This window comes from Megalopta genalis, chromosome 5 (assembly GCF_051020955.1).
Source record: "Megalopta genalis isolate 19385.01 chromosome 5, iyMegGena1_principal, whole genome shotgun sequence".
In the NCBI taxonomy this organism is placed as follows: domain Eukaryota; kingdom Metazoa; phylum Arthropoda; class Insecta; order Hymenoptera; family Halictidae; genus Megalopta; species Megalopta genalis.
The window spans coordinates 12,528,784-12,541,331 of record NC_135017.1 but is presented as its reverse complement, the minus strand read 5'-3'; the positions used below and the strand labels follow the sequence as shown (position 1 = coordinate 12,541,331).

At 42.9% G+C, this 12,548-nt stretch overlaps 1 protein-coding gene across 1 annotated transcript in view; it reads right to left on the bottom strand.

Moving 5' to 3' along the window:
• Positions 1-11,928, bottom strand: part of mib1 (E3 ubiquitin-protein ligase mind bomb 1) — a 591,834-nt gene extending 579,906 nt beyond the window's left edge. The window contains exons 1-8 of the mRNA XM_033465641.2: positions 11,720-11,928; positions 11,006-11,353; positions 10,737-10,937; positions 10,551-10,670; positions 10,149-10,478; positions 9,923-10,070; positions 9,617-9,858; positions 9,342-9,539 (exon numbers count right to left, since the gene is read on the bottom strand). Of these exons, the coding sequence (XP_033321532.1) occupies positions 9,342-9,539; positions 9,617-9,858; positions 9,923-10,070; positions 10,149-10,478; positions 10,551-10,670; positions 10,737-10,937; positions 11,006-11,353; positions 11,720-11,821 (1,689 nt within the window). The 5' untranslated portion in view covers positions 11,822-11,928. The remainder of the gene's footprint in view (positions 1-9,341; positions 9,540-9,616; positions 9,859-9,922; positions 10,071-10,148; positions 10,479-10,550; positions 10,671-10,736; positions 10,938-11,005; positions 11,354-11,719) is intronic.
• Between the last annotated feature and the right edge of the window lie 620 nt (positions 11,929-12,548).

Genomic DNA, 12,548 nt, shown 5'->3' with positions numbered 1-12,548 from the left:
TGAAAGATATTATACGTTCTGAAAATTATAAAGAAATTCTAGAAAAAGTTGTAGCATTCGAGATTAATTGATTCATATTTTATTTATAAAAATTTGAGTCGGATGATACTTGAATCGATTACAAAAACTTTGTATATTCATCGAAGTCTTATATTTGTTAAATTGTATACTGTCATTATTTTGTTAATATTTTAAATATCTCACGAAGATAATCTTGAAAATATTAAGATGATTTTTTAATATTTAATAGTTTGTTAATACTTATAAATATAGAGTGATGAAAGTCGACCGAACCGACTGAAATTGTAAGGGATGAAAATCGACCGATGTTCGAGCAAGCATAACTTCGTGAAAAATAATGGTAACAGGACCCAGCCAAGTTCGTTTTAAAGAGCGAAGTCTCTGCTTTAACATCTCTCTAACCTGCTTTTTTCGCAACGACATGGGAACTGATTGCAAATTGTATTCCTTCCCGTCCTTTGTTTATCGAGATCGGAAGACCGTCGAGTTAATCGTCGATGCTTGAACTGTTGCAACTTCGCGGGGCGAGATCGCAGAATATTCTACCAGGCGTCATTTTGAAGCTGGAACCTTCAGCTTTCCCCGTCTCTAAAGCAATCTTTTCAAAGAACCGCCGTTGCAACGATATAACCGGACGACAAAGCGGAGAGAATATTTCCCAAAGACTTTCGAACAAACAGTTCGAACGAACGTTTCCACGAAGCTCGGAGAATTTCCCTGGCAACTGCAACTTTTATAGGTTTAAAGCATCGAGTCGCCCGTTTCAGAAACGAGACCCCGAACAGTCGATCCGCGATTTTTTTTCCTCGCAGATTTATCGCGGTTCGATCGAAGAGAGCGTGCCGCTGGCGTCGGAATAACTCGAAATTCGGGAAAGCTTCGGCGGAGGGAAAAAAAAAGCTGGAAAATCGGGGCTGTGGATAAAACATAAATCGGTAGACAATAGCTTACGTTCGCGAAACAAACGACGACAGCGTCAGAAGCTTTAAAGTTAGCCGGTCGGCGCCATAAATCTCTCGCAAGTTCGCGTGTGATCAATAAAAGCCGCGAAGCTTCGAATCCTGGTAGCGCGCGAAATTATGTGGAATTCGGCCGACGAAAAAAAGAAGACAAAGAAGAAGAAGAAGAAGAAGAAGAGCCGAGCATGCGAGAAGTTCGGCAAAACTTGCAGCCGCGTTCTGCATCGTTTCGAATGCGATTGCACTTTGCAACTGTTCCCAAACAATTTCGGCGGGGCGCGCGAGAACGATCGAAAAAAGAATACGTACGCTCGCGAAACTGCGATTGTTACGGGTTTTCGGCACGGCAGATCTTTCGCCTGGAAACCGGCGAAGATTTTTCACCGGACTTCGCACGCTTTTAAACATGCCGCAACGAACAGTGTCGGGCTTTTTGATTTCGTTTCTTTTCGTTCGCGCGTTATTTGCCCGCGGAATCAATTTTCATTTCATTCTCGCTTTGGCAAACAGGCTGCGAGAGGCCTGTAAATATTAGTTTCGTTGATTAATTAACGCGCGCGCGCGCACGATTTGCGTAAAGACCGTGAAATTGGTCCGATCAAAATTTGTTTCACAGATATTGTTGCGTGGCAAGCGGAACCGACCTATCGCTGTTTAATTGACCTATCGATTAATACGACCGAAAGCAAAGGCAAACGCGAGAGACCCGTCGGTTCGACCGACCCGTTTCGTTTCGGTCTCGCAGCGATGCTTCTTTTGCCGGTTTCAATTCCGACCTCTCCGAATATTTCTAAGAGAAATTACCGTATATCGGACAGAGCTGGAAAATCGATGATTCGGTGTTCCGTGTGGGAGAGATCGTGAACATCATCGCTCCGATTCGAATGTTCTCGAAACGTTCGAGCTGGCAGTTGAACGCGACGAGGTTTGCTAACAGCGGTATAACCGTACGGAAAGTGTTTATCGAAGACTATAATAACGTTGCAAGGTGGTTCTTACGGGCGGCGTTAAACTTCCACCGGGCATTAGGTGTCCTTCAGTGGTAGTGGCAACACAAGAACAAGAAACAGCAACAAACTCTTAGACGAGGGTGGCTGCCGGTGCTCAAGTGCTTACGGGGCGGGCTCTCCTTTGTGGAATGGCGGACGTGCAAGTGACGGCCTGCACCACTGAACACCCGAAACTTCTACGCTAACACCGTGCTTCTTCTGATTCGATTTTTTACATAATGGACAAGCTCTCCTGGTTTCCCGATGAAAAGAAATCGAGTCCATCCATGCCGTTGCTATTTTGACGCGCACGCCGGACGCGTGGAAAAATTCATTCGTCGGCCATGTTTGTTTAGGTATAACTTCCACAATTTTTTTACGTGATCTAGAACGTCTCCTGTTTCGGGTAAAAAAAGAATCAAGTCGATAGGTCGCGTAGTTTCGTTGCGATGAATTTTTGAAAGCGACCATCTGAAGCAGAATGGAAAATTCGCAGATGCCAAACTATGATGTATAGAAATTATTTTTAGTCGGGCTTATTCGTTCAAAAACAACTCCGACAATTTTTTACGTGATCTAGAACGTCTCCTGTTTCGGGTAAAAAAAGAATCAAGTCGATAGGTCGCGTAGTTTCGTTGCGATGAATTTTTGAAAGCGACCATCTTGCAGAATGGAAAATTCGCAGGTGTTGAACTATGGTGTATGGAAATTATTTTTAGTCGGGCTTATTCGTTCAAAAACAACTTCGACAATTTTTTACGCGATCTAGAACGTCTCCTGTTTCGGGTAAAAAAAGAATCAAGTCGATAGGTCGCGTAGTTTCGTTGCGACGAATTTTTGAAAGCGACCATCTGAAGCAGAATGGAAAATTCGCAGACGCAGAGCTATGATGTAACGAATTCGTCGGCCATGTTCGTTCAAATACAAGTTCGACGATTTTTCCAAGCAATCGCGAAAGTGCGCCGACGTCGGAAAAAATATGAAATCAATTCGCGAATTAGTTTTCCCGGCATAAATTGTGAAAAAAACGCCCGGTTACCAGGGAACACGGCGGCATTTCGCGTTCGGTTGTTCCAAGCGATGATCGCAGGGGAAATGGTTTCAGTATACTGCAAACGATGATTGCCCTAGTCGAACCGGTGTGGTCTAGACCATATAGCAGAGTAAAAATAATCAACGTGTAGCTCGTCCATTTCGGTGCTGTGTTAACAACGTAATACCCGAGCCGTTTTACGATCCTCTTTTGCTCGACGTTTCAAGTTCACCGACGCGGCACGTACACCCGCGCAAACCCTCTTGTCACGGATCTTTATTATATCCGACAACCACTAGGCGAGAGGCGACTTAAAACCCCTAACGAAAATTTCAGCCATAAGTAACACCGCTGCATCGGCGCCGTTTACGCGTAATAAAGAATTCTACCGCCAATTTCAAATTCTCTCGGCGGAAACGAAATTACCCTTCGTTTCTGTTTTATTTTCACGGATCCGCAAACTGATTCGATTTCTAATCAATCCGCTAAACGAACTACAGCTTGCTTCGTATAATTGTTTAAACTATTTTGCAACTCGAGATCCGAAACTGTCCAGAAAAGCGATCTTAACCGCTAGCGGACCATGCTCGCTACGAACTGCGCTCAAAGGGTGAAAAAAAATCGTAGGCTCAAATTTAAGGGCTCATCGCAGAGAGGAGACCTCAATCTTCAAAGCCATCGTGGTCTGAGCAGAGGAAAAAATTTGTTAGTCCGCGCAGAATTATTTGAATCAGAGCTTCCTGGGCGGGGCTGAAGTTCGAAAGTTGCGAAATGTGTCTATCTTTTTAATTGTTTGTACAGGAATACAACCGTTCCGCAAAAATGAGATTAGGTATTTCGAAAGTAGAAACTATGAGCTTTAAAACGAGCCTAAATGGGTCTCGTTGCGATTCGTTTTCGCGAGGTGACATCGTCTGAAACATCGCCAACGATTTCCGACCTAATTTCCAGCGATCCTTCGATTTTAATTATTACGCGCAGGCTATAGATAACGAGACCTACGACCCCGGGCGGTTTTGTTCGCAAGCATAATGTCCATTGAGAGGCCCGGCATTCAGGGATTCGCGCTAGACATCCTTTTAGCGGGATGGTTCGCGAATGGTTCGCATCCAAGAGCAATATTCTTGGTGTGCATCCTCGCGTTGCTTCTTTCGGAATAGAAAATAGGCTCCTTGAGGGAAACACGGGGTTAGACGAAGAGAGAAAGGGAGAAAAGGGACAGAGAGAAGGGAGTCTCTGGTATCCAGTCGATTCCTCACGGGCGGGGGCAGGAACGTTTTATATAAATACTTGAATAGATTCCCAGCATAAACGGATTTAACACTTTACTTTTACAGAAAGATCTGCATTACACTCGAAAGGCGGCCATTCTTTTTCTTCCCCTTTTCACTTCCGCGAGCTGAATCTTCGCGTCCCGTTGTAACCTTTTATAAAACACCGCTTTCAAAGGTTCCCGAGAATCTGAAAAGGTTGCTGATAGCAGTTTACATTCGGAGATCGCGTCTTCGGAGATAAAGCAACAAGCGCGATGTTCCAGCGCTGGCGCCGGTTCCTTTGGAAATTCAACGCGATTCGATGCAGTAATGTTATTGAAAAATATACCGTCGCATTCGCGCGGCTCTGAGGAATCTCCAAGGTAAGAATCAGTCGAATGGCGTTCGTACTTTACGAGCAAAAAATCCTCGAAGTCGTGGATTCGATGAAATTGAGCCCCGGTGTCTCGGTCGCTTTGAAAATTGTTTAAACATATCCAGATGTTTGTAACGTTGTTAAAATATATATCAGCGTCTTTGGGAGAGTCTACGGAACTTTTCTGCGCGAAGATCGTTGACCTAGCTTCCGTAGTTTCCGAGGAAAAAATTCTCAAAGTTGAAGACTCGATGAAATTGAACGGCAATGTTTCGATCGCTTCAAATATATGTTTCAACATATCCAGATGTTTATAATGTTGTTAAAATATATATCAGCGTCTTTGCGAGAGTCTACTGAATTTTTCTACGTGAGGATCATTGGCGTAGCTATCGTAGTTCGCGAGGAAAAAATTCTCGAAGTTGAGGATTGGATGAAACTGAACAGCAATGTCTCGGTCGCTTCAAAAATTCTTTAAACATAATTATTTATGACACGAGACAGGAACGATTTCGACGATTTCGGATCTGAATAAAAGATCTCGCCAAATTTTCAAGGACGAAACCAATAATTTCGACGCCTGCTTCGTCTTCCTTGAAAATCGAATTCGCGCCGCAGAGTCGAATTAACAATTAGAATCGAACAATGAGTAAACCTTGGGCAGAGTTTCCCCTATTCTCGCGGGAAAAGGAGGGTAAAAGGGCCGTTGGAAAATCGCCTAATTCAGTGCGAGGATTTCTTACTCAGCCGCACAGCACCAGGACACGCGTCCTCCGCGTCAATAAAAGTGCCAATAACCCAGATTTACGGCGTCTCTCGCCCCAACCGCCCCCGCACTCGAACAAAAGAAGGGCGCCCCCCTGCCTCTTCCTCACAGTTGAATTATCCGCCGTTCGCCTAACCCTTTCGAGCGATCAGACACAGGAGAGAGCAGGGTATTCCGCGCCGCCATTTTGTCGGCGGCTGGTGCGTTGCTTCCGAATACGTTTCGTAGCTGGGCGATCAATATTCGCAACTTTACCAATTGTGCATAGATCATGGTAAAATAACACGAACATCCGAACAATTCGGAAACGCCGATGTACCTATTGTTAATAAGATAGTAAAGCTGCTGTTCGATTATATACTTTTTTAAATCACGATTTTTGTTTCGCACGAAAATGTTCCAGGACGAGAAACAGAAAATAAATAAAAATAAATTGCTTCTATATTAATAAATTCTTCTTGTGCTTCGCAATCTTACATTTCAGCCACAGACTTTTGTTACGAACGCGTAAAACACCAAGATTACTTTACTTTGTTCCATTTGTCCCATTTAATGCAAACGATTAAAGAACCTGGCCAAAATGGACTCTATGAAAAGATGGAAAATAGAACGAGTAAACCTAGGAGAAACTCATCGACACTGCGCATTCTTACAGTGAAAGCACCGATCTTTCGAATGCCCTAAACCAGAATTAAATAGGTGGTTCAGTTCCTTCGTTATCTTGTCCGGAAGTGTCCCATTCGGGGTGCAGTAATTTGAGTAAAGTCGGCCGGAAGATCGAAGTCGGTCGGACCTCGCGCCGCGCGAGGTTTAATAGCGGCGATGATTGAATCGAACAGAGAAATTTTAATTAGCCGAGGCGAGGTTGTTGCCGGTGCCGGTGCATCGCGGCCGAGGGGGAATATCGTCGCTGTCAGCGAATATGTTTTATAGCAGCGACTCCGTGCGAGATAGATTTGACCGAGGAGGAAGATGGAGAGAAGCCGAAGGGGGCCGCGGTGGGCGGAGGAAGAGGAGAAAATAGATGCCGTATACCATCAAGCCAGGTGGGTATTGGATTTGTAATAGGGGCCATACGGGCTATAGGCACACCACTCTTCCGTCCCACGGCCCTCACCCCCCGGCCATGTCGAAATTGCGAACCATTTTCTCGGATAGAAGACGTCGCAGCGGCGCAAAGTCTCCCGGCTCGACTGAATGCATTATTCGCGCGAAGGAGCAAAGGGCTGCCGGCTGCTGGCTCCTCCCGTCTTTCTTTTTCCTTATGGAGAACGCCCCCGCGTCCCTTCCACTTCTCGAGCCTGCTCATGATTTCCATCGTGAACGCGGTTGACCGAGTACGGACCTGCGGAAGAGCTATCGTCGATCGGGAAAGATTTTTCGGCAGCCGACAAGCTATCGAATGCTTCTACGAAATCGTTGTTTATACACGATTGGATGCGTTCCGACGATTTTTTAAGCAGCCGAGCATCGGTCGAGATTTCGTCGGTCCTCGATTTTGACAGACAGTGTAACGCAAGAAAGACGAATTCTCTCACAATGAGGTATCTTTGGATGAAAACGAGCAACGGGTGCTAAAGTAGAGACTCCGCCCTTTAAAATGAGCCAAGGTACGTTCCTGTACGATGTCTCTCCGCGAAGTTACAGCAGGTCGAACATCAACAATCCTGTGGTCGAGAAGTCGCTCGTCGATTCTGATAGTCGAAGTTGCGCAATGAATTGATTTTTCGGGCGATGAAGTATCGCGACATGAAAACAGTTAAAGTACGATAGAAGTAGAAGCTCCGCCCTTTGAAATGAGATAAGATAGATCGCTTCTCGATCATTTTTCACGAAGTTACAGCTGTTCGAGCATCGACAATGTCGTAGACGATGTTGCGTTTTAATGTAACGAAACGGGAGAAGAAATGGAAGAAGAAATGGAGAACGATGGAAAATTAATACAAATGATCAAAAGGTCGAAGGACACTAATCTCGGGGAGATAATAAATTCGTGAAGGATCACGGGGCCCAGAAATGCGAAACCATAAAGCCCGGCGTAATGTTACAGCACGCCGTTAGCTGACCGCTCGAAAACATTGTTGATTTACGTTTACTGTTAATTTATACCATTTCGCGGGGTGATTATGAAAATGAGAGAGGGCATTACCTAACTTTCTTAATTACTTTCGCTGCCCGGCCCGTCCGGCATCGCCTGAAAAGAAGGCTTTGCGATAATTTATTGTAATCGCGCCCTCGAAAAAAAAGAAGAAAAATTCCAACGCCTCGCGTCTAATTAATTAGGGTTTCGAGCTGTGAAATTCGCATAAACCTGGGAAGAAACGAGAAGTCGTAACGGCATCGGGGATGAAATCCAACGACGGGATCTCTCGTACGAGAGAATAATATCCGGGGAAAAAGAAAAACAAAGATTTTTCCTGTTGATCCCGCATACGAGAACGAAAATTGTGCAGCAAAATTTGTTTCCGTGCGGCTCCGTTTTCGAGAAAATCAACATCCATGCAAAACAGCCGGAAACAAGCGGCACGCATTTTTTCCGGGAATAAAAACAGAAGCGTTTACAACGGCGAAAAACTGTCCGAGTCAAAATATTCCTCCCGTAAGGAATTACCATTCGATAAATTGATTAAACAAATTGACATCTTGCAAATCTGTTCGCACGGTCGAATTCCTCGTTCGAAAACACGTAATTGGACAGGTCGCATGACTACCCTAACTTCAATAGTTTCCGAGATATTCGCCGTCGGACCCCGCGCTCTCCTCAACTTTGAAAATCGTTTTCTCCCGTTTAACGTGATCGAAATGCATCGAAAAAATTGCACGTGGTACAGTTTCATGTGGACTACATTTCGGCGAAGTTTCATCGTAATCGATGATTTATTTTAGAAGAAACAAATATACCGACGACTTATTTTAAGGATAACACATTTTTGGGATGTATTTCGAAAAAAATGGGATTTCGGCTCGAACTTGGCTGAGGTTCGAGCTGCCTCGAAGGGGATACCCATTCCCCGGACACCGAATGTATAGTGAGCGGGCGGTTTGATTATGCGCAACACGTATTCTCAAACACAGCGCCGCGACACACGTAACGCAGCTGGAATTCGAGGCTTCCTACGGCGCCAGATAACCGAATTAATTAAGTCTCCTGCAAATGAGGAGATACCCATGTAACAAAGGTGAATTAACACTAATTCACGTTCGCGAGCGCGTGCGATTCTGCGCGAGCGACGACGTCGTCGCGGCGGCGACTTGGACCCAAAAACGAAGCAAAAGAAACTTCCAACATCCACGGCCCCTCGTTCCCCACCCCACCGCCCCCCAACTTCCGAGTCGAGTAATTAAGTCAGGAGGAAATTCATGGCGAATCGAGAGGCAAAAAGGTCGAATCAGAACAGAGAAAATTCTAGAGACCAAGAAAATGGGAGCCGAGACACCTTTTAGGTCCATAAAGTTGATTTCAGGTATTAGAATTGTAAATTATTTCGTCTGCAGAATTTGTAATTGGTTTCGCAGCCAACATTCGCATGATTTTAATTCGGATAAATATCTCGTGCTAAAATTATCGTATTGTATATGTATATATGTAAAAGGTTTGATAAAAAAATATCATTGAAAGAAATACCGTGAACTCTAATTTGTCTACAAATTTCAAAATGTACCTCGAACATCCTACGTCTGCAGTATAATATAGTCAACGATAATACAACTCAAAACAAGACTTATTAAAATATCAATACACAGTATTTATCATTTCCTTTATTTCTGTCTGAATGATTACACGGTAAGTATATGCTATTCATGAAAATCAGTGTACTTCTATAATGCAACCTATATGTAATATTCAATTTTATCTTTAATTTGCTGTTACTTTTAAATAAATTAAACACCATAAAAACAGTAATCGAGTTTCCCTGGAAAAGTATGAGGAAATGAAGACTCACCTGTAAGCTGGGATGGCAGCCTAACTCGAGGAGCGTGCGCACGGCACCCGCGTGGCCCTTATTAACAGCCATGTGGAGGGCCGTTTGTCGTCTTTTATTTCTGGCGTTTAGGTCAGCTCCAGCACCAGCCAACAGTGCCATAACGCCCGATTCATCGCCAATAGCTGCATAATGTACTGCTCTGTCGCCATCTTTATCCTGAATGCATAAAATTACCAATTTTACGAACACAAACATCCAACGTACAGTGTTAGACAAATGACCAAGGAATTCACCTCAATCTCTACATCGGCTTTATAACGAAGCAGGATTTTAATGACTTCTGAATGACCGTTTTGACTCGCGGCTTGTAGAGCAGTGTGGCCAGCAAATACTCCATTTACATCGGCTTCTGGTCTTTTTAAGCATTCCTCGCACTTGGCAGCGTCACCGTTGGCAGCGGTCTTCACCAACTCCTCGTTAACATCACCCGAGACGTGTGTTTCAAACAATTTTTTCAGCATCGCTGACAAACGCTCTAAAATCAAGTCAATAAATTTCTAATTCGGAATACAAGATTTTTTTTTAAATATTCAACGCACCTCCACTGCTGTTGCCTGGGACGCTGCCATCGCTGCTGGCTATCTTCGTCACTGCCTGAGGATTGTACGTCCAACAGGTGCTGCAAACTTCAACCTTCAAGTCTCCATCGTGATACAGTTGCAAAACTCTGCCAATCTTTCCCATGGTCTGTACGAAGAAATAAATGATTAGAAACTAATCCGTTCAGAAAATGTCTAGTATAATGCTAGCGTAATGTTAGTGTACCGGAGCCATTGCCTCAGCCCACTCCCCGTGTCCACGCTGAAGCAACTTGATCTTTTCTAGATCGTTGCAGATCTGCACCAAATCTCCGACAGCGAAAGTTTGATTGTCTGAGCTGGAGCTGGTCACTGGGACCGGTATCTGCACCTTTGTCAGCACAGCTGGATTAAAAGTCCACCGATTGCCACTTGGATAAGATACGACAATGTCATGGTCCTCGTCAATGCCAACGACGGTACCTGTGGTGCCCAGGCACTCGAACATCCCATCTGTCCAGCCTCCGTGTCCATGCTGCAGAGACTGCACTATTTCTAGTTCTAAGTCTACATTAACCTGCAAGTTGGAAAGACAATTTATGTACCCGTTCAAAATTTTATATTTTATCGTTACTATATTCGAAGTTACCTGATCTCCAATTTGTAAACCATGTGGGCCAGTTCGACCTGGTCCTTGCTCACCCAATAATGGAAGATGGTCTCTGTACACTGACTGACCTTTAGCATCATTGACTACTTTCAAATCAGCCTGAAATAGAGACGAGCATTATATCACACTGTACAATTTAACGTTTAATGCAAATGATATACTGACCATTCCTTCGAAACCAACACGATACAGGTTTTTCGCACCATTATCCCAAATAATGTAAGCTGCTGACCGTGGGCTAGCTGCCGACCAGTCTTGGATTTCATTGACTTTGCCTCTTCTACCATTTCCACCATCTTGATCTTCCCACTGCCAGTCAACACCTCGAACAACTCTTGCACCAGGAAATATCCCACGAATTGCAATCTGAAATCAGATGTACATTTAAATTATGAAACATGGTTTTACAATATTGACTGTATTACAGTTTATACCTTTTTACTTTTACGTCTAGGCTCCAGCAATACTCTTTCGCTGCCAGGAGTTGCTATGCGATAGAATCTATGTCTCAGATGATGCTTGTCTCCATGATAACACATGGAGCATAGATCATAGTTGCCGCACTCTGCACACTTCCAACGAATTCCAAAAATTGGTTGTTGTCTACACGTATCACACATTGTTCCATCGTGTTTGACACCAGTAGGAGCTGAGTCCAGAATTCTAAGGTCAAAAGCACCAGAACAACGATAGTTTGCTGCTGTTCCATTGTCCCATACAACAACAACTTCCTCTGGAGACTCAAAGTTCCTAACAGTTCCGACATGGCCTTCTCCACCATCCTGTGAAATAAAATTACAATGACAAAACAGTGGGAGAATGTTCCTTATGGACACTATTTATGCTTGGAAGCCACGAAAAATCGTAATAATAGTAGGATACATAGGGGAATTGTTAAAAGCGTAGAACAATATCAAAAAATGATAAGAAAATTCGTAAAGGAACTCTAAAGTTAAATAAATATCGGTTAGAGATAACCTCAAAATGTAAACGTTCAATTTAATCATAAATACGATATATAAATATGAAAAGGAATAAGGAAATGTGATTGGAATTACCCACGCTACCCTTTGGATTGAATAATTAATGTGTGGGGTGCAAGAATGAGAGGAAAAATAACATTTAATTGAGTTAACATTCTGACTAACCTGTTTACCCCATTTCCATTCAGGGCCACGGATGACTCGGGCACCGACACCCTCCATCATAAACCGCGTTGTACGAGTACCGGTACTCGCACTAGTTTCCATAATTCATTCACGCCGAAATTTCTATTCAAAACGCAAAAAACTCGAAGATCCGACAGCCCTACTACACACCAACACTGAAAAATACCGCCATCTTAGACTAATGTCAAAACATGTGGTACCAACGTTCTAAAACTTCAAACTAGAGAGGAAACTCTGTTAAAAATTTCAGATACGTAATATAATTTCACTGTGCATATATGCCTTTTCTTTTTTATTATTCTAGACTATTTATGAACGTTTAGTAAACGCAGAAAGTAATGTTTTAGTTACCACAAACTTCTTTTGCTCTTCGAATTAAATGTAAAGGTTTTCGTTGAAAAGGCACCCATTACGTGAACAAAGTTTAAAAAAAAGCGCGAAACTTCAAATCATACACAATACATAGAACACAATGTTTCGATATTCATAAAATTCCTTTTGTTATTTAATTTAATTTATTTATCGAAGTGGGTTTTAAAAAATGAACGTGAAATTTAAAATCACTTATACGTACGTAATGCTATTAAATAATAAGTTATTTAACATTACAAGCTCAACTCGAAACATTTCATCGTAATAGAAAATTCTAATACTGAATTTTTATTAGTGTCACATTTCTTAATTACATACTTTCAAAAATTGTTTAAATCTATAAATCTCATTTAAAAAATAAAACTATCATCGAGTATTTGAATAATTATTATCTACTATGATTTAAAATAAATTTCGTGATTCTTACTTTAACATA